The sequence below is a fragment of the Heptranchias perlo genome, chromosome 3 (assembly GCF_035084215.1).
Source record: "Heptranchias perlo isolate sHepPer1 chromosome 3, sHepPer1.hap1, whole genome shotgun sequence".
In the NCBI taxonomy this organism is placed as follows: domain Eukaryota; kingdom Metazoa; phylum Chordata; class Chondrichthyes; order Hexanchiformes; family Hexanchidae; genus Heptranchias; species Heptranchias perlo.
In genome coordinates, this window is record NC_090327.1 from 76,898,513 (window position 1) to 76,921,356 (window position 22,844).

The 22,844-nt window shown below is 42.1% G+C and overlaps 1 protein-coding gene across 1 annotated transcript in view; it reads right to left on the bottom strand.

Annotated features, from left to right (window-relative positions):
- Positions 1 to 22,844, bottom strand: part of lactb2 (lactamase, beta 2) — a 57,367-nt gene that overhangs the window by 7,079 nt on the left and 27,444 nt on the right. Inside the window, exons 3-6 of the mRNA XM_067975905.1 lie at positions 21,609 to 21,735; positions 13,233 to 13,411; positions 4,272 to 4,420; positions 1,970 to 2,051 (exon numbers count right to left, since the gene is read on the bottom strand). Of these exons, the coding sequence (XP_067832006.1) occupies positions 1,970 to 2,051; positions 4,272 to 4,420; positions 13,233 to 13,411; positions 21,609 to 21,735 (537 nt within the window). The remainder of the gene's footprint in view (positions 1 to 1,969; positions 2,052 to 4,271; positions 4,421 to 13,232; positions 13,412 to 21,608; positions 21,736 to 22,844) is intronic.

The window sequence follows — 22,844 nt, forward strand, 5'->3', positions numbered from 1 at the left end:
ATTCCCGAATCTAAATCGTTAATGTAAATTGTAAACAACAGTGGTCCCAGCACTGGTCCCTGTGGTACACCATTTTCCATCTTTTGGCAGTCTGAATAGCTACCCTTAATCTTTACTCTCTGTTTTCTGTTTTGTAGCCAGCTTGCTATCCATTCTGCTACCTGTCCTCTGACTCCACACGCTCTGATCTTAGCCATGAGTCTACAATGCGGTACCTTATCGAAGGCCTTTTGAAAATCCAAATATGTTACACCTACTGCATTACCCTCGTCTACTCTTTCTGTTACTTCAACGAATTCAATAAGGTTGGTCAAGCATGACTTTCCCTTCTGAAATCTGTGCTGCCCAAATTTGTGTTGGGTGTCCGTAATTAACCCATGTCTTTCCAGGTGAATATTAACTGTGTCCCCGATTATGACCTCTAGAAGTTAGGGTAACTGGTCTATAGTTATCTGGGTTAACCCTTCTCTCCTTTTAAACAGAGATGTTACATTGGCAATAGTCCAGTCATCTGGCACAGCTTCCATATCCAAGGATACTTGAAAGATTGAGGTCAGAGCCTCTGCTATGTGCTCAGCATTCAAGGACACGTGCAATTATGGCCTGATGCCTTTTTCACTTTTGAGCTCCACCACCTTTTTTATTATTACTTTCCTATCTATATTTATTGTATCTAATTGCTTTACATCCTCTTTGTGTGCTATTTGACTCCCACCACCTTTCAAATCTGACACAAAGTACACATTTAGTGCCTTTGCCATTCTTTCAACATCCATGAGTAATTTCCCTTTTTGTCTCTAATCAACCTAATCCATTAACTATTCTTTTTTACATTTTATGTGTTTATAAATTCCTTTACTATTTTACTTAATGCTCCCTGCTAACCCTGCTTAGTCTTTCTAATCCTTCGCTTCCTCATTAAATTTTCTATACTCCACTGAATTTTCTTTTGTATTGGCCCTAGTTTGTTATATGCCATTTTTAATGTCTCCTTTTAATTTTAATTTCTCTCCTCATTCAATGAACTCCAGTTTTTGCTGCACCTCCTTTATTCATTGTGGGAATATTTCTAGTCTGTGCTCCAAACATGCATGTTTGAACGCTTCCCATCGCTTCTACACTGTCTTTTATCTGCCAATTTTTCTTCCTAATTTAAATTTTAAAGCATTGATACTGGTTCTCTTTCCCCCAGTCGAGTACCTTTTACTGTTCCCTTTTCTTTTCAAATTTCTATACTGAATCTAATTATGTCATGATCACTATTTCCTAGTTGTTCCAAGCCCTTATCTTATCTACTTCATTTCCTAGAACAAAATCCACGATGTCTCCTTCCTTGTTAGACTAAAAACATTACCTTTTTCTCCACTAAATTAATTTGTGATTGAACTGCTGCCTGTGGCTACTTACAGAAATGTTTATCCTGCCTGTGCCAAAATAGAGTACTCAGTGCATAGATGAAAACTTCTAAGGCTGACACCTCCTGTTGGGCGAGGAAACTGACAAAAGAATCTTCCCATTTAACATTTTACTGAAAGCTCTCTTGACCTCTAGATGTATTGCATCATAATCCATCTTTTCAGCAGCTCTTTTTGCTCCAAAGAGAATTCAAAATACCTCTTTAAAAACATTCTGCTTTCACCTAGCAGCTCTCTTTCCCTTTTCAGTTACCTTAACAGGGTGCTAGCAGGCTCTAGCTCCAGTTTGTTTGTAACTTCAAATACCAAGGCAAACATCTCATGATCTGTCATCTAGTCTAGCCTATCAGCACTTACACAGACCGGGTCCCAGGCTTAGTGGTCAGCAGTATCCTTCTTGTAGATGAGCACCTTGGCCCAACTACCATTTTGTTTGGCAGTCACCCTTTGTCTTGAGGCTTGTAATGTAAATAGGCCCCCAAGCCCCATGAGATCAAAGGTGCAATTATTGCAATATTTCCAGTATTTTGTTATTCATTGTTAAGAATACTCACTTAATTTTCCTTCTTTTCCCAACTTTATCAGGTGGTGGGTAAGATTAACTTCAGCTGCTTGATGCAAGTGCTCAGGAGTATCCTATTGGAAAAGAATATCATACATTATATATTGTGTTCTTTCAAGAATAGACTACAATGTTTCTCAATACATAAGGGTTGAAAATAATTTTGGTTCTTGTATTTGATATTTATGTTGGGCATATAAAGCTGACTTTAATTTGAAATTATCACCAACATAGAACACAGATTAATAAATTCTAATTTGAAGTCACCTGTCCGAGCAATCTCGACCCAGTTCCCAGTAGATAAATGAAGGAAGAAAGAAAGAAAGAACTTGCATTTGTATAGCACCTTTCACAACCTCAGGATGTCCTAAAGCGCTGTACAGCCAATGAAGTACTTTTGATATGCAGTCAATGTTGTAATGTAGGAAACACAGCAGCCAATTTGTGCACAGCAAGGTCCCACAAACAGCAATGTGATAATGACCAGATAATCTGTCTTAGTGTTATTGGTTGAGGGGTAAATATTGGCCAGGGCACTGGGGACAACTCCCCTGCAGTTAACTGCAGATAGGCTGCAGTTAACACATTGTTGGGAGTCAGTAAAAAGAGTTTTACTCTGTACATGATTCTGCTTTACCTAATCTGGGAGGACTGGCAAGGCCACATATATTGCCCATTCCTAGCTGTCCTTGAGAAGGCGGTGGTGGGTCTTTTTCTTGAACTGCTGCACTCTGTGTGGTGAAGGTGCTCCAACAATGTGGTTGGGTAGAGTGTTCCAGGATTTTGACCCAGCAGTGATGAAGGGACGGCAATGTATGCCCAAGCCAGGATGGTATGCGACTTGGAAGGGAACTTGGAGGTGGTGGGATTCCCACGCGCCTGCTGCCCTTGTCCTTTTGGGTGGTGGAGGTCGCGTGTTTGGGAGATGCAGCTGAAGAAGCTTTGGCGAGTTGCTACAGTGTATCCTGTAGATAGTGCACACTGCAGCCATGGTGTGCCGGTGGAGGAGGGAGTGGATGTTTAAGGTTGTGGATGGGCTGCCGATCAAGTGGATTGCTTTGTCCTGGATGGTGTTGAGCTTCTCGAATGTTACTGCAGTTGCACCAATCCAGGCAAGGGGAGAATATGCCATCACTCTCCTGACTTGTGCCTTGTAGGTGGTGGAGACGCCTTAGGGAATCAGGAGGTGAGTCACTTGCTGCAGAATGCCCAGCATCTGAGCTGCTCCAGTAGCCACAGCATTTACGTGGCTGGTCCAGTTGAGTTTCTGGTCGATGGTAATCCCCAGGATGTTGATGGAGGAGTCAGTGATGGTAATGCCACTGAATGTCAAGGGGAGGAGGTTAGGCTTTGTCTTGTTGGAGATAGTCAATGCCTGGCACTAATGTTACTTGTCAGTTATCAGCCCAAGCCTGGATGTTGTCCAGGTCTTGCTGCATGCGGGCACAGACTGCTTCATTATCTGAGGAATTGCAAATAGAACTGAGCGCTGTGCAACCACCAGCAAACAGCCCCATTTCTGACCTTATGATGGAGGGAAGGTCATTGATGAAGCAGTTGAAAATAGTTGCGCAAAGGACATTGCCCTCAGGAGCTCCTGGAGCAACGTCACAGGGCTGAGAAGATTGGCCTCCAACAACCACAACCATCTTTCTTTGTGCTAGGTATGACTCCAGCCACTGAGGACTTTCCCCCTTGATCCTCATTTACCAGGGCGCCTCAGGGCCACACTCCGCACAGTCCTTGTGGAGACGAAGTCCCGTCTTCACACTGAAGACACCATCCAACATGTTGTGTGACACTACCACCGTGCTAAATGGGAGAGATTCAGAACAGATCTAGCAGCTCAAAACTAGGCATCCGTGAGGTGCTGTGGGCCATCAGCAGCAGCAGAATTGTATTCCAGCACAATCTGTAACCTCATGGCCTGGCATATTCCTCACTCTACCATTACCAGCAAGCCAGGGGATCAACCCTGGTTCAATGAGGAATGTAGAAGAGCATGCCAGGAGCAGCATCAGGCATACCTAAAAATGAGGTGCCAACCTGGTGAAGCTACAACACAGGACTACATGCATGCTAAACTGCGGAAGCAACATGCTATAGACAGAGCTAAGCGATTCCACAACCAACGGATCAGATCAAAGCTCTGCAGTCCTGCCACACCCAGTTGTGAATGGTGGTGGACAATTAAACAACGGGAGGAGGAAGCTCTGTAAACGTCCCCATCCTCAATGATAAATAAGGACACTATTATGCCATTATATTCATACATAAATAAAAATAAAGCTTACTTTATAAACAGTTTTAACAAGTTCCATTGGGGTGAAGTACTTTGCAGCATGCTCCTGAAAAACATTTAAAATCTGCTGTTCCCTCAAGTTTCTGTGCACTATGTAGTCTCTAATTTTATCAGATGCATCTTGCACAACTGGGCCATGCCCTGGAATTCAAAATAAATAGACATAGAAGATCAGAAGGGGGACTGTAAGGCTGTATTCGGGCATTCAGAAAATACCAAGACATATATGAAAGCCAGTATACCCGAGTCTTGGATGACTAGCTCTCTGTAACATATTAAATGATTGAGTTTATTGTTCCACCTAGCTAGATAGCCTTAAGGTTGTTTCTGTTCTGTATAGATCTGAATTATATAGAAGCTGAGACACACAACTAGTTGAAAAAAGAACAATGAAGAGTTTGATTTCAGGTGGTCAAATATTCATGGCATTGTTGAAGACACACCTGTGTGATTTTCAATGGGTTTTTAAAAAATTACCTCCCTCAGCACTTCACTAATTAAGTTTTCTAATATGCTCCCATTTTATGTTCTCCTAATTCCAGCTTAATGGTCTATGGCTGGAAGTACACTGCAAGGAAATATTCAGAAACAGTACATATAGTAGCGCAGAATGGTTACTAGGATCCATGGCTCCTTACTACATATACTTTGTTTAGTTTGACTGGAAATGCTTCAGCTGGATACATATTTTTCTTAACTTTTTTCCTCAGCTGCTTCCACATAATTTGAATACATCATAGGTACACAGGAACAGGAGTAGGCCATTCAGCCCCTCGAGCCTGTTCCGCCATTCAATGAGATCATGATTGATCTGTATCCTAACTCCATCCACCTGCCTTGGCTCCATATCCCTTAATACCCTTGGCTAGCAAAAATCTATTGATCTCAGATCTAAAATTACCAATTTAGCTAGCATCTACTACTTTTTGTGAGCGAGAGTTCCACACTTCTACCACCCTTTGCATAAAGAAGTGTTTCCCAACTTCTCTCCTGAATGGCCTGGCTCTGATTTTAAGGTTATGTCCCCTTGTCCTAGACTCCCCTACCAGCAGAAAAAGTTTCTCTCTATCTACACAATCAATCCTTTCAAAATCCTAAAGACCTCAATCAAATCATCCCTTCACCTTCTAAATTGCAGGGAATACAAGCCTAGTTTATGGAATCTCTCCTCATAATCTAATCCTTGGAGCTCTGATAACATTCTGCAGTGAATCTGCGCTGCACTCCTTCCAAGGCCATTATATCCTTTCTATGTGCCGTGCCTACTGTGCACAGTACTCCTGATGTGGTCTAACCAGGGCTTTGTATAGCTGTGGCAAAACTTCCTCTCCTTTATATTGTAGCCCTCTACATAGAAAGGCTAACATTCCATTAGCCTTTTTGATTATTTTTTGTACCTGACTACTACACTTTAGTGATCTGTGTACATGGACCATTAAATCTCTTTGGACCTCCACTGTTCCTAGCTTTTCACCATTTAAAAAATACTCTGATCTATCCTTTTTCGGACCAAAATGGATGACTTGACACTTACCTGCGTTGAAATCCATCTGCCACAGTTTTGCCCACTCACTTAATCAGTATTAGCAGTTAAATAGGAACAGCGGTAGGCCATTCAGCCCCTTGAGCCTGTTCTGCCATTCAATTAGATCATGGCTGATCTGTACCGTAACTCCATTTATCCATCTTTGCTCCATAACTTTTTTAATACAACTTTACATTAACTTGAACAATAAAATGCAGGTATTTATGTTGCCATAACCAGTGATTCACTTGTCAAAATGCCTCAGTTTCAGACTTCAATTCCTACAGGCTTGTGTGTTTCTGAATAAAATGGATACAACCAAAGCCTATTAAAATGTACTTCCTGTCTATCACGACTTCCTGTTGTCACATTTTTGACACGTTATATGAATTGTTTTTCCATCATAATTTCTTATGTCCACATTTATAATGAGTTTTGCCTATGTAAACTTGTTGTGCTACAATTACACAGTCTGGCTGCTTGGTGGCTTTCTGCCCAGGCTATGAACATTTTCACAGTGCCTCTCTGGAAAATTTCAGAGCCCCAGGCTGCCATCTTATATTATCTCCAGGTAAGTTTTGTTTAAATGTTTGAGGTTTTTTTCAGTTCAGTTTTAAATTCTGTGACTTTCTTCATTATTTGTAGTCTCTGAGCTTTAAATCTGATACTTCCCCTTTGAATTCGGTAGCATAGCAGTTATGTTACTGGACTAGTAATCCGGAGACATAAATTCAAATCCCGCCACGACAATTGGGGAATTTAAATTCAGTTAATTAAAATAAAATCTGGAATAAAAAGTTAGTATCAGTAATGGTGACCATGAAACTACAGGATTGTTGTAAAAACCCATTTGGTTCACTAATGTTCTTTAGGGCAGGAAACTGTCCTTACCTGATCTGGCCTATAGTGACTCCAGACCTGTAGCAATGCGGTTGATTCTTAATTGCCCTCTGAAATAGGAACATAGGAACAGGAGTAGGCCATTCAGCCCCTCGTGCCTGCTCCGCCATTTGATAAGATCATGGCTGATCGGTGATTGAACTCCATATACCTGCCTTTGGCCCATATCCCTTAATACCTTTGGTTGCCAAAAACCTATCTATCTCACATTTAAATTTAGCAATTGAGCTAGCATCAATTGCCATTTGCGGAAGAGAGTTCCAAACTTCTACCACCCTTTGTGTGTAGAAATGTTTTCTAATCTCACTCCTGAAAGGTCTGGCTCTAATTTTTAGACTGTGCCCCCTACTCCTAGAATCCCCAACCAGCAGAAATAGTTTCTCTCTAACAACCCTACCAGTTCCCCTTAATATCTTATAAACTTCGATCAGATCACCCCTTAACCTTCTAAACTCCAGAGAATACAACCCAATTTGTGTAATCTCTCCTCGTAACTTAATCCTTGAAGTCCAGGTATCATTCTAGTAAACCTACGCTGCACACCCTCCAAGGCCAATATGTCCTTCCGAAGGTGCGGTGCCCAGAACTGCTCACAGTACTCCAGGTGCGGTCTAACCAGGGTTTTGTATAGCTGCAGCATAACTTCTGCCCCCTTGTACTCTAGTCCTCTAGATATAAAGGCCAGCATTCCATTAGCCTTACTGATTATTTTCTGCACCTGTTCATGACACTTCAATGATCTATGTACCTGAACCCCGAAGTCCCTTTGGACATCCACTGTTTTTAACTTTTTACCATTTAGAAAGTAGCCTGTTCTATTCTTTTTTGATCCAAAGTGGATGACCTCACATTTACCTGCATTGAATTCCATTTGCCACAGTTTTGCCCATTCACCTAATCTATCAATACCCCTTTGTAATTTTATGTTTTCATCTACACTGCTTACAATGCCACCAATCTTTGTGTCATCGGCAAACTTCGATATGAGACTTTCTATGCCTTCATCTAAGTCGTTAATAAATATTGTGAATAATTGAGGCCCCAAGACAGATCCCTGTGGGACTCCACTGGACACATCCTGCCAATGTGAATACTTACCCATTATCCCTACTCTCTGTCGCCTTTCGCCCAGCAAAATTCCTAACCAAGTCCGTACTTTTCCCTCGATTCCATGGGCTTCTAACTTAGCTAACAGTCTCTTGTGTGGGACCTTATCAAATGCCTTCTGGAAGTCCATATAAATAACATCCATTGACATTCCCCTGTCCACTACATTAGTCACCTCTTCAAAAAATTCAATCAGATTTGTCAGGCACGACCTACCTTTCACAAATCCATACTGGCTCTCCCTGATTAACTGAAAATTCTCGAGGTGTTCAATCACCCTATCCTTAATTATAGACTCCAGCAATTTCCCCACAACAGATGTTAGGCTAACTGGTCTATAATTCCCCGGTTTCCCTCTCTCTCCTTTCTTAAAAAGCAGAGTGACATGTGCAATTTTCCAATCTAGAGGGACAGTTACTGAATCTAGAGAACTTTGAAAGATAGGGTTAGGGCATCTGCAATGTGCTCACCTACTTCCTTTAAAACCCTGGGATGGAAACCATCTGGTCCTGGGGATTTGTCACTCTTTAGTGCTATTATTTTCTTCATTACTGTTGCTTTACTTATTTTAATTTTATCGAGTCCCTGTCCCCGATTCAATATTAGTTTTCTTGGGATTTCCGGCATGCTATCCTCTTTTTCTACTGTAAATACTGACGCAAAGTAATTATTCAACATGTCCGCCATTTCCCCATTGTCAATGACAATATCCCCTCTTTCAGTTTTTAAGGGGCCAACACTGCTTCTGACAACCCTCTTTTTCCTAATATAACTATAAAAGTTCTTCGTATTGGTTTTGATATCCCTTGCAAGTTTCTTTTCATACTATCTGTTTTGTGACCCTTTTTTGATCTTTGTATCTTTCCCATTTGCCAGGATCTGTACCATTTTTTGCCTTTTTGTATGCCCTTTTCCTTACATCTTATACTGTCCCTTACCTCTTTAGTTGTCCTTGGCTGTTTTTTTGGCAAGTAGAGTTCTTGCCCCTCAGGGGTATAAACCGGTTCTGTATCTCATTAAATGTTTCTTTAAACATTCCCACTGATCATCAGTCATTTTACCCATTAACAGATTTGCCCAGTTTACTGTGGACAGTCTCTGTCTCATCCCATTGAAGTCGGCCTTACCCAAGTCTAGAATCTTAGCAGCTGATTCACTTTTTTCCCTTTCAAACACTACCTTGAACTCGATCATGTTATGATCGCTATTGGATAGATGTTCACGCACAGTTAAGCTGTTAACTAAATCTGGTTCATTACTCATTACTAAATCTAGTATGGCTTGCCCCCTTGTTGCTTCTAGGACATACTGCTGTAGAAAACTATCCCGGATACACTCAAGAAATTCACTACCTTTCTGACAGTTGCTAGTCTGCTTTCCCCAATCTATGTGAAGGTTAAAGTCCCCCATTAAGACCACTATGCCTTTCTTACACGCTTGTCTAATCTCTGCATTTATACAATCTAGTACTTCAGAGCTGCTGCCAGGGGTCCTGTACACAACTCTCACTATAGTCTTAGATCCTTTCCTATTTCTCAATTCAACCCATAAGGTCTCTGTTGGCTGCTTACCTCTCGTTATATCCTCCTTTATCATTGAATTGATTTAATCTCTAATCACTAAGGCTACTCCTCCCCCTCTTCCATTTTCCCTATCTCTCCTGTAGACCTTATAACCCGGTATATTTAGTTCCCAATCCTGACCATCCTGCAGCCATGTCTCAGTAATAGCTATCATGTCATACCCTCCTAGCAAGCCACTCAGTTGTACAATCCCACTACAAAAAGACGGACTGCAGCGTTTCAATAAGGCTCACCACCACCTTCTCAAGGGCAATTAGGGATGGGCAATAAATGCTGGTCTTGCCAGTGACGCCCACATCCCATGAATGAATAAAAAAACAATTTTAAAATTTTTAAGCCTCACCTTTGTACGTGTTGCAGTGTTAGTGACTAACTTACAATTAGAACCACAAAATAAATGCAACAGCGAATGCAGAAACTTGCAGTGTATTAACTGGAAATAATTTAAAAGCAATCTTTAAACTTTTACTCTTGTGCCTCACAGCGAAGGCCTATCTGCATCCATGACCCTTGTTTTAACTCTCAACCTGATATCAGTTGACTTCCCCACTGCGGCACACAGTCAACTTGCCCCGGTGGAACACAACAGCACTGAATGGAAGTATTTGCCATTTCTCTGAGAAAATTCGAGACTGTGATGTAAGGAGAAAAAAAAAAATTGACTTGCCCTAACCGCCATCACTGAGCAGCAGGCGAGCCTCCTCTCCCTGTGAACAGCATAAGCATAACAACAAAAGGACCACCCGGATGGAATACCCCACTAAATGAACAATGCCTGCACCTCACAAAACACCCTACCATCACCAATGAACTGAATATACACTTCTCGAGAAGTCTATGCTACCCCACAAAGCAGCATATGCATATCTGCAGCTGCTGGAACCAGCTCAACCCAATCAAGCACCATTTACAAGTAAACCCTTCTCCCCCTTCCCAGTGAGCTACATCATCTCCCCCTCCTCTCCTCACTTCCTCTGTCCTGCCCTTCCTCCACCCGTCTCCCTTCTGACCTCATCTCCCTCCCCCTTGCAGAGTACATTATGTGTTCTTGCTTCCCTCAATGCTTCCTCCAAGTACTGTTCAACATGGAGGAATATTGATTTGTCAGTCGGGGGGTGGGGGGAAGAGAGGGGCAATAGGTGGTGATCAGCAGATGAATTTTCTTAGCCTTATGTGATATGAAGCAATGAGACCTCAATGTTGAAGATTCCCAGGGTCATTCCCACTTCTGGTGGGTCTATCCTGCCAATGGGACAGGATGTAGCCAGGGGTGATGAGCCTGGAGGACTCATCAGGAGGAGTCTGGGATGTTGACTGATAGATATGATTCTGTGAGTATTTTTATGTCAAAAGTCCATTGCTTGCTTACTCTGTGGGACAGCTCTCCCATCTTGGGCACCAGTCCCCAAAATATTATTGAGGAGGAACTTGCAGGGTCAACAGGCTGAGATTAGCTAAGTCTTGTTCTGATGCAATGCAAGTGATGTTGTGCATAGGTTTGTCCAATTATTCCTTTATTATTGAACTTTGTAGCAATTGTTTACAACTGAGTGGCTTGCCTGGTCATTTCAGAGGGCATTAACAGTCAACTATGTAGTGTGAAAAGAAAGACTTGCATTTATACACCGCCTTTCACGACCTCACGACGTTCCAAAGTGCTTTACAGCCAATAAAGTACTTTTGAAGTGTTGTAATGTAGGAAACATGCTAGCCATTTGTGCACAGCAAGCTCCCACAAATACAAATGGGATAATGACCAGATAATCTGGGTGTTTTTTCAGTGACGTTGTTTGAGGGATAAATATTGGCCAGAACTTCCATGCTCTTCTTCGAATAATGCCATGGGATCTTTTCCGTCCACCTAAGAGGGTAGACGGGGCCTCAGTTTAATGTCTCATCCGAAAGATGGCACCTCTGACAGTGCAGCACTTTCTTAGTTGTTCCTGGGATGTTGGCAACCTTGGCAAGGTCACATTTAGCGCCCATCCCTGGTTGCTCTGTGAAAATGGTGTTGGGCCTTCTTCTAGCTATCGTTCGTAATTGAGTTATTTACTAGGCTACTTCAGAGAGCATTAAGTATCAGCCACATAATGTCAGATTGGAATCACCTGTGGATCAGTTAGAAATGACAGGACATTAGCGAAACAGTTGAGTTTTTACAGCAATCTGAAAGCTTTCATGGTTCTGCTAGTCCACAGATTACCAGATTTATTGAATTCCATTTAGAATCATAGAAAGGTTACAGCACGGAAGGCGGCCATTTGGCCCATCAAGTCCGTGCTGGCTCTATGAAAGAGCAATCCAGCTAGTCCACTCCCCTGTCCTTTCCCCGTAGCCCTGCAAATTTTTTCCTTTCAAGTACTTATCCAGTTCCCTTTTGTAGGCCATGACTGAATCTGCCTCCACCACCCCTTCAGGCAGTGCATTCTAGATCCTAACCACTCGCTGTGTAAAAAAGTTTTTCCTCATATCACCTTTGGTTCGTTTGCCAGTCACCTTAAATCTATGTCCTCTGGTTCATGACCCTTCCACCAATGGGAACAATTTCTCTCTATCTACTCTGTCTAGACCCTTCATGATTTTGAATACCTCTATCAAATCTCCTCTCAACCTTCTCTGTTCCAAGGAGAACAACCCCAGCTTCTCCAGCCTATCCACATAACTAAAGTCCTTCATCTCTGGAATCATTTTACTAAATCTCTTCTGCACCCTCTCTTAGGCCTTCACATCTTTCCTGAAGTGCGGTGCCCAGAACTGGACACAATACTCCAGTTGTGGCTGAACCAGTGTTTTATAATGGTTCATCATGACTTCCATACTTTTGTACTCTATGCTTCTATTTATAAATGATGTGAAGATGCCGGTGATGGACTGGGGTTGACAACTGTAAACAATTTTACAACACCAAGTTATAGTCCAACAATTTTATTTTAAAATCCACAAGCTTTCGTAGGCTTCCTCCTTCCTCAGGTGAATGTGGAAAAGCCCAGGATCCTGTATGCTTTTTATTTTATTTATAATATTTTATTATATTTATTTTATTTTATTTATAAAGCCCAGGATCCTGTATGCTTTTTTAACCGTGTTCTCAACCTGCCCTGCCACTTTCAATGATTTTACAATTTGTCATGATGGGAATTGAAGTCACAACCTCTAGTCTAGTACCATAACCACAAGACGACTAAGACTACTGTACCCATCTGAATGTGAATCATTAATAAATGTGTGTTGGAATAGTGAAAGCTTTATGCAAATAATTATTTAATTTACTCATTACTTCTTTGTTTTCAATTTTCTTTTTAAGGTCTCAACTTTTCCTGGGGTATGATTCCACCAGCCCACTGGTACCTTGCCCAAGTGACTGTTCTCCATGTAAGCTTAGAATACAAGTCTCTGCAGGCTTTTCAACCATGAAAACACTACAGTTAAGCCTGATCCTTATCTCACCTGATGTTCACAAACACGTTCCCCAGTAGGGGTCACTGAATACAGATCAGGACCAGGAATCCTGGCTGGTGTTTTTCCCATCCCTAAGCCAGGGGCACTGAGGCTAATTGTAGCATCCCAACTGCTGCCCTGGATGAGATCAGCTAACCTCGTACAGACCAGGGATTGAACATGGGTGTGTATGTTCAGGTGATGCATTCACTAACTAGCCATTAGGGGAGCTAGGTTCATTAGTACTTTTTACTGAAAAATAAATTTTTCAGCTGGGAAAATTTGCAAGTGTCAGTTTCTTTTCCAACTGAATCATAAACAAAGATTTATAGATTACTGTATTATAATGAAAGTAAAACAATGAATGTTAAAGATAAGTAATTAAGGGCAATCTACTTACCTGGATATATTAAGTCAGCTTTTATATTAAGCAGCTTTTCCAAAGAAAGCATATAATTATACAAATCTTCAAAGACTGCTGTCCCTTCTCCCAGAATACAGTCTCCAGAAAATATTGCATTTTCCTCTTGCAGTAATAATGCCATATGATCACTAGTGTGTCCAGGTGTGTAGATAACCCTGGTAGCAAAAATAAAGAGGCAATTCACTCCTTCATATAAAAGATAACTTCACAAACAGTATTGTGCATAATATTGGTTTGTCACAGATATGCTACATAATTTAAAATAATGGATGGATAATTACAAGGCAGCAAGAGAGTTGAAATATGCCAAACCTCCACTTAAAGTTTTAAGTCACAGATGTTTCACTGATTAACTTCCTCCATGTGTTTGGATCATTTTTTTGTTTGTTACTCTTTTTTTCAGAGTCTATTTATTTGCTTGCATTTTTCATTTTTCATTTATCAGTTATCAGTCCTGAAGGTCTTCAGTCAAAACATCCCCGTTTTCTTTTCCTCTGATACTGATTGGCCTGCTGTATATTTCCAACATTTTCTGTTTTTGTTTCAGATTTCCACCATTAACAGATTTTGCTCTTTATTATACAATTCACATCCCTCTTTTGAAAATCAGGATTATATCGTCTATCCTCCAGTCGTGGGGTACAATCCCTGAATTTATGGACCTCCTAAGCAATTTTTGCTAAAACTTTTGGGGTTATCAACATGAGGAATGTTAGTGATCACTCAGTGCCAGCATCAAGCACCTGAGATCAGTAATATAAAAAAGAACTTGCATTTTGCACCCTACATATCGCACCTTTCATGTCCTCGGCATATCCCAAAGCATGTTACAGTAAATGAATTGCTTTTGTAGTCCCTGTTGTTTTGCAAGCAAATGCAGCACAGATTGAGAGATAAATGTTGGTCAAGAGTTGGTTGAGGAATAAATGTTGGGCTACATACTGGCAGAACTTCCTTACTCTTCTTTGAATAGTGCCATGGATCTTTTGCATTCACCTGAGCAGGCAAATGTGGCCTTGGTTTAACGTTTCATTTGAAAGGCAGCCCCATCAACATTACATTTCCTCATTACTCGCTGAAGTGTCAGCTGGATTATTTTTATCCTTGTATTCAAATCCTTCCACCGTCTCACCCCTTCCTGTCTCTGTAACCTCCTCCAGCCCTACAACCCTCCGGGATCTCCGCGCTCCTCCAATTCTGGTCTCTTGCGCATCCCCGATTTCCTTCACTCCACTACTGGCGGCCATGCCGTCAGCTGCCGAGGCCCTAAGCTCTGGAATTCCCTCCCTAAATCTCTCCACCTCTCAAGTCGTCCTTAAAACCTACCTTATTGACCAAGCTTTTGGTCACCTGCCCTAATATCTCTTTATGTGGCTCGGTGTCAAATACGAACAACGACAGACAGGAAACAGACCCTCCGGTCCATCCAACCTGTCCTACACAATTGTGGTACCATTCACTCTCCACTCCACCCAAAACCATGTGATCTCCTGGGAGAGGCGAAAAACCAGATAAAAGCCCAGGCCAATTTGGGGGAAAAAAAATCTGGGTAATTCCTCTCAGACCCCCTTAGGTGATCGCACCTAGTCCAGGAGATCACTCTGGCCCTGAATTCTATGCATTACCTACCTTTTTGTAAGAGGTGATCTCTGCCCCAACCACAAAAAAGTCCAGTTCTCACTTGAAGGAATTCAGTGAGTTGGCACCTCACGAGCCAGCAGCCTGTTCCAGAGCTCCACTATTCTCTGGGAGAAGAACCACCTCCTGACGTCTAACCTAGATCTGATCTTATATAACTTAAAATTGTAACCCCTGGTCCTCCCTAATCTATTGAAATGGAACAAACTGTCAACTGAAAGACATTCTATTCCCATTTTCATCTTATAAACCTCGATCAGCTCACCCCTAAGTGTACAGTCCCAGCTCTTTTAGCCTATCTTGATAACTAAGATGATTTAAACTGGGAATTAGTCTAGTGGCCCTCCTCTACACCCTTTCCAAAGCCTCAATATCACCCACCATGTGAGGAGGCCAGAACTGGCACAATATGCCAACTGACACCTGACCAAGGTCTTGTAAAAGGACAAAATAATATGCTTTGTCTTATATTCAATTGTCCAACAAATGCACCCCAACACCCTATTCACTTTAGCTATCTCTTGACGGCATTGCTCATGAACCATTAGAGATCTATGCACTCGAATGCCCGGATCTCTCTCCACCTCTACCTGCTTTAATGCTTTTCCCTGAAGGGTGTATGTATGTTGAGCAGCTGCCCTGCCTACATGCATAACACTGCACTTTTCCAAATTAAATATTTGCCAGTCACAAGCCCATTCCCCCAACACATCAAGATCCGCCTGAAGCAGTCGGGCATCGCCTATAGTCCTGACGCTCGCACAGATCTTGGTATCATCTTCAAATTTGCAGATTATGCCCTCAGCACCTACATCTGATTAAATTTTGTCTGATAACGCTCCCGTGAAGCGCCTTGGGACGTTTTATTACGTTAAAGGCGCTATATAAATGCAAGTTGTTGTTGTTGATGTCCTAGTGTGGGTATTCACCCGCAAATTTTCCGACTCAGAAATTACATATGTCATCTTTATTCTTCTAATCTGAAGCATTTTCCTCAATGCAATTATCACAGTGAATGTCCTGCCTGATCAGTTCATTATCTATTTGTTCACCTTGAGTTGACAGCAATTGCCAGTTATTACGCAACTGTTTTTATCATTTGAAATTGCTAGACAAACTGCCTTTAACATTTCCCCTTCAGCTATTATAGCCATGTTGACCGATAACATTTGTAAGCAGAGCATTTTCATTTTGTTGGAAAAGTAAACATGCGATTTTCAAAGTTAAAATATCACCATGGTGGAATTAGGCTCTGAGTCATAAGGACATAGGTTCAAACCCCACTCCAGAGACTTGAAAACATAATTTAAGCTGACAATTCAGTGCAGTATTTAGAGAGTGCTGCACTGTCGGAGGTGTTGTCTTTCGGATGGGATGTCAAACTGAAGCCCCATCTGCCCACTCAGGTGGACAAGAAGGATCCCATTGCACTATTCGAACAACAGCAGGGAAGTTGTCCTGGTGAACATTTATCCTTCAATCAACACCATTAAAAGATCAGGTCATTATTCCATTGCTGTTTGTAGGACTTTGCTGTGTGCTAATTGGTCACCACATTGCCCTATGTAACAGTGACTACACTTCAAAAGTATTTCATTGGCTGTGAAATGCTTTGGGACGTCCTGAGGCCATGAAAGGTGCCATATAAATGCAGATTTATTCTTTCTTGAATCAACCCTCTCTTGATCTTTTCATCGGGAACTGCTGGCATGATATCGGTCATCTCAATTTCTCTACTTCCCTCACTCACTCTAACCTACCTCCCTCTGAACTTGCAGCACGCCACATCATAACCACTGCTCCCATTTTTTCGGACAGCAGGAGCTGGTAATGGTTCTGCTGTTGTCATTTACAGCTCCTCTAGATCCATTTTTTGTTTCTTTACTTGTGCCATTACCACCCCCTTTTGCCTTGCAGCGTCATACCTTTTGTCATTTAATTATTCCTGCCCTCCACTCTATCAGACTTTCCTTTGTTCTATCCTTCCCTTCCCTCCACCCCACCCCGGCTCTGTATTTGCTTATAAACTGTTAAATCTCTCACTTCTTCCAGTTCTGATGAAAGGTCATCGACCTCAAACACTAGCCTAAATTTTAACCCAGAAGAACAGATGGGTTGAGGGCGGGAGGATAGTAAAAATTTTTAAAGTTTGGAGCGGGAAAGAATTGTGGCTCCAACCCGCCAAAAAACGCATTTTACCCAGACACATTAAAACCAGCGGGATGACATTTAAAGGGGCAATTAAGATACTTCAAGTAGTTAGCTCAATTAAATTTTTGTGGATTGAGGCAGACAAACGATTTTAACTGTACCTGAATGTGTCTCCCGTGGCCTCTGAAACACACCATGGAAACGGAGGCGAGTTGCAGCCGGCAGCCATTTGAACATTTAAACCAGTGATTGACGAATATGAATAAAAGGTGAGTTTTTGCAGCAGGGCAATCAGTTCTCTCAAACAAACCTTTTCCTGGGAGTTCTTTGTGTTTAGACTGAGGTTTCTTTGTTCACACAAAGAATTCTTCAGTTCACACATATTTACCTACATTTTGGACCCCCTCAAACTGACACCATCAGGATAGGGGATGCAATGGATGTATTCAGCAGTACATCTGAGAAGGAGGCACATCAGCATCCACGGCAGGCAGGGCGTGCAGTTCTGGGAGTTGCAGCTCCACATGACAGAGGTGCACCACAAGGATCTGCAGAAGAGCAGTGAGGGGACCAACGGAGGGGCCAAGGTTGCAGGAGGCACTATGTGAGAGGGTCTACAGGCAGAGGCTGAGTTTCCTGGACCTCTCTGAGGAGCAGTGCCTATGAAGGCTCAGACTGAGTCGCCAGGTGGTCACAGACATCTGCAGGCTCCTTCATGTAGAGCTGCTCCCGGCTGGACCTGGTGGCCACACATTGCCCGTCGCAGTTAAAGTCACAACTGCCCTCAATTTCTTCACCTCTGCATCCTTCAAGGGCTCCACCGGTGACATCACCAGGATCGCTCAGTAGTCTGCCCATAAGTGTATACGACAGATCACAGATGGCTTGTTTGCCAGGGCATCCCATTAAGTCAACTTTCCCATTGCTGACATCAGCCAGAATGAGAGGGCATTGGGTTTCCACTCTCTGGCTGGCTTCCCAAGGGTACAGGGTTCAATTGATTGCACACATGTAGCAATCCAAGCACCTCCACATGAGCCAGGAATGTTCATCAACAGAAAGGGATATCACTCTATCATTGCACAGCTGGTTTGCGACCACCGGAAGAGGTTTCTGCAGGTGTATGCCAAATTCCCTGATTTGCCATGATTCCTTCATTCTGCGCGAATCCAACATCCTGGCCCTCTTCCACGCACAAGACAGACTTAAGAGCTGGCTCCTTGGAGACAAGGGATACCCCCTGCAGACGTGGTTTATGTCACCTGTGAGAAACCCCACCAGTGAGGCACAGAAGCAGTACAACGACAGTGGAAGAACCTTCACCACACGGACTGCAGCGGTTCAAGAAGGTGGCTCATCACCACCTTCTCAAGAGCAATTAGGGATGGGCAATAAATGCTGGTCTTGCCAGCGACGCCCACATTCCATGAACAAATTTCATTTCCACACCGTTCACCTGACGAAGGAGGAAGCCTCCGAAAGCTTGTGGAATTTAAAATAAATTTGTTGGACTATAACTTGGTGTTGTAAAATTGTTTACAATTGTCAACCCCAGTCCATCACCGGCATCTCCACATCATCGCAATTATATAGGGCCTTGGTGAGACTGCACCTGGTGTATTGTGTATAATTTTGGTGTCCTTACCTAAGACAAGATATACTTGCCATAGAGGGAGTGCAACGAAGGTTCACCAGACTGATTCTTGGGATGGCAGGATTGTTTTATGAGGAGAGATTGAGTAGACTAGGCCTGTATTCTCTAGGGTTTATAAGAATGAGAGATGATCTCATTGAAACATACAAAATTCTTACAGGGCTTGACAGGGTAGATGCAGGGAAGATGTTTCCCCTGGCTAGGGAGTCTAGAACCAGGGGTCACAGTCTCAGAATAAGGGGTAGGCCTTTTAGGACTGAGATAAGGAGAAATTTGTTCACTCACAGGGTGGCGAATCTTTGGAATTCTCTACCCCAGAGGGCTGTGGAGGCTCAGTCATTGAGTACATTTCAAAACAGAGATCGATAGATTTCTAGATATTAAAGGCATCAAGGGATATGGGGATGGTGCAGGAAAATGGCATTGAGGTAGAAGATCAGCCATGATCTTGTTGAATGGCGGAGCAGGCTCAGGAGGCCGAATGGCCTGCTCCTGCTCCTATTTCTTATGTTCTTAAAACATCTTTGGGTTTTCCTTGATTTTACTTGCCAATATTTTATCATGCCCTCTCTTTGCTTTCCTAATTTCTTTTTTAATTTCACCCCTGCACTTTTCATAGTCCTCTAGGCTTTCTGCAATATTTACTTCTCGGGGTATCTGACGTAAGCTTTCCTTTTCTGCCTTATCTTACCCTGTATGCTCCTTAACATCCAGGGGGCTCTAGATTTGGCAGCCCCACCCTTTTTCTTTGTTGGAACATGTTTACTCTGCACCCCTTGAATCTTCCCCTTGAATGCTATGACATTGATTTACCTTCAAGTAGCTGTTTCTGTCCACTTTTGCTAAATCGCTTCTTAGCTTAGTAAAATTGGCCTTTCCCCAATTGAGAACTTTAACTCCTGTTCTATCTTTGTCCTTTTCCATTTCTATGCTAAATCTAACTGAATTATGATCACTACCTGTTCCTATGGTGACTACAATATTTATGCAACAGGTGACCTGAATATCATAATACACATATCCAACAGGCAAAAGAAAGTCTGACATCCCAATTAAATACTGTGCAACTCAGTAGCATAACTCTCTCTTCCACTTATCCAAAGTTTCACAATATCCTGGTCACTAATTTGGCTTCAGGATAAATTAGTCAATTCATGAGCTTTCTTTCTTACGGTACAGAAAAGCAGCAATTTTTCAATACATGTTGTACATTAAATCAAATTCCAAAAGATCAAAAAGGTCCATTATCTGCATATGCAGAATTAGTCAATCACATCTGAAGTCTCAACTTTCACACAAGATGTGGTAACTAGTATTTCACAAAAATGGAAAGCAAAGTTTTTTGTAAAATACCTAGAATACATGAAACTATTTAAATAGACTGTAGCTATAAATCAGATTAAATGGCAGGGAATAAAATTGTTTTTACATGATCACAAGATAATTACAGGTAAGGAAGGCCATTCAGTCCATCTTAGTTCATCCATCCAGAATGACCCTAAAGTCCTCCCACTGCATCAGCCAATTGTTCTTAAAATGATTTCAGGGTTTTCATGTCTACTACCCTACCATTCATGTATTGGTCACTCTTTGTGTGAAGAAGAATTTCCTGATATCAATCTTATATTTGCTTTTAAATAGCTTGCACTATTCTTGCAATTTAAAGTAATATTCCAGATTTCCTTTCCATTATGTTAAATATTTTATATGTTCTATAAGATCACCTCCTTTCCCATCTGGCCTCATAACTCAAACCTTTGGCACGGAGGATCAGCTGTGTGGCTCTTTACACTTCCGCCAGTGCTTGAATGTCTCCCTTGTGTATTAGTGACCAGAACTGGAGACAGTACTTAAGGTGCAGTCTGACCAAAACAATGCAGTTTAATCATGACTTTGTGACATTATTATTCTGCTGCTTTGGTGACTGCGACACTGCATCGGTTAGACATGATGGGGTCGATTTTGACTTTTGGGCGGCCAACTGGTGGATCACGCTGGTTGGCCGTTCATTCGACAGTGAAAAGGCAGCTGCAATTTTGAGGCCCTGGTCTCATTTGAATTTGGCAGTCAAGCTGTGGACAGCAAACAGGCGTACTGATGCAACTTGCCGCTCTCTGGCCTCAGGATTGCCAGCTAGCTAGGTTGCCGGCAGAGGCCCACAAGTAGGTGCTTGGAGGGGATGGATGTGATGCTAAGGCGAAGTGAGGCTGGGCTGGCAGCAGCCCGCAATATTTATGTGGAGCCAAGAGGAACACTCCTGTTCCTTCCGGCTCCACAAAAAATAATTTTAAAACATTTTTCTAGCCGTTACCTGATTAGAACGGCAGTACACATGGACAGATTTTTCGTGTTGCAAGCTCCACCCATTTTTCTTTAAAATTACAATCAGGGTTCTAATTATGTCATTAGACCCCTGATTTGCATGGGAAAGAGGCCTACTGCCTGTTACAGGTAGGCGCTTTGGACAGCCAACAGTAGGTCCCTGTGAAAGTTTTTCTTTTTTTTTCTGTGTTTTTAGGCCCCCCTTTTATAAGAAGGGGGGGTTTTGGGTGTGTTTATGTCCAAAAAACCCAAAGAAAACCAAAACCAGCCCCTGTGAAAGTTACAGCGGGTCAATCGTCGGGGTTAACGGGCGGTAAAACTATAGACTCTATTTCTAGGCCCTTACTGGTCCGTTGACACTGATTTTCCTGAGGTCCTGTAGAGTGTTGAGTCTATTAAGATTCTTAGATCTCTTTCAAATTCATCCTTTTAATTACTGCATTTCACAATGACTTAGATATTATGCTGTTAATTCTGATTCAATTAATTCTTTGTGATTTGTATCAAATGTAATATGCATATATTTACAGATGTAAAAAGAATCAAAAACTTGCTAATTAAAAAGGCAACATTATGTCCAAGAATACCTGAGTGTGGCTCCTTCAGTCTCCAACACATCTCCATCCTTTAGATATGTGTACTGGCTCTCACCATGTCCTATTGTCTCTTTTTGAGGTGGTCTGTGTGAAAGTTTGCGAATTTGAACCTCACCACCTTATAAAATTCAAGCAGACACATTAAAAAACAGCAATGGTCTCGTTTATTTACAGTCTTAGAGGATATTTTGGATCTAGTTAAAATAATGTAGACTTTTTACAAATCTGAAAACACACAAGGAATTAGAAATGCAGTATGGACAAATAAACTAATTTCTAGCTATATAGACAACACGGTACTACATTTATCATTCTTTTCAGGTTGAAGCAACATTGTATTTTAAGATTCACTAATGCTGCTTAACTAACAACATTATTCAAATAAGTCTTGAATGCTCAAACAAAAGCATTAGTAATTTGCAGTTTGCTTTAATTTCAGTTACCAGCACTGTACAATTTGCTGTCCCTTGAGTCTCAATCTTATTATCAAACTGATATAGAAAATATACCACAGGAGACCATCTTGCCTGAGTCGGCTCAGCTCCATTTTGGAGCTGTTGACACAATTAGCATTTATACAGTGCCCTTAATGTAGAAAAACATCCCAAGGTGTTACACAGAGGCATAATCAAAAAAAAAGGACGACTAACCAAAGGAGGGCATATGAGGAAAGGTGAACAAAAGCACGGTCAAAGAGGTGGCTATTTAGGAGGGTCAGAAAGGAGAAGTGGGAGGTGTCAGGTGGTGGGGTTTAGGGAGCAAATTCTAGAATGTGGAGCCTAGGGGCTGAAGGCACAGTCGCCAATGATGGGGCAAAGGGAGCAATAATGCTAAAGTGGCCCCAGTGAGAGGAATGGAGATTTGGAGGTGGAAAGCTGGACTGCAAGGCTGGAGGTGGTTACAGAGATAAGGAAGGCCAAGGCCACAAAAGGTTCTAAAACATTAGGATGAGAATTTTAGATTTGAGGCATTAGGGCACCATACAGGTCAGCGAGGACAGGGGCGATGGGTAAGCGGAAGTTACTGCGGGATAGGATATAGGCAACAGTCTTTTGGATAAGCTGAAGTTTACAGAGGGTGGAGGATGGCAGGTCAGTTTAGAGAGTATTGGAATAGTTGAGTCTGGAGGTGACAAAGGCATGGATGAGCAGATGGCTATGGTAGAAGCGGAAGCAGGAAATGTTACGGAGGTGGATGTAGATAGTCTATGTAATGAAGAAGATATTG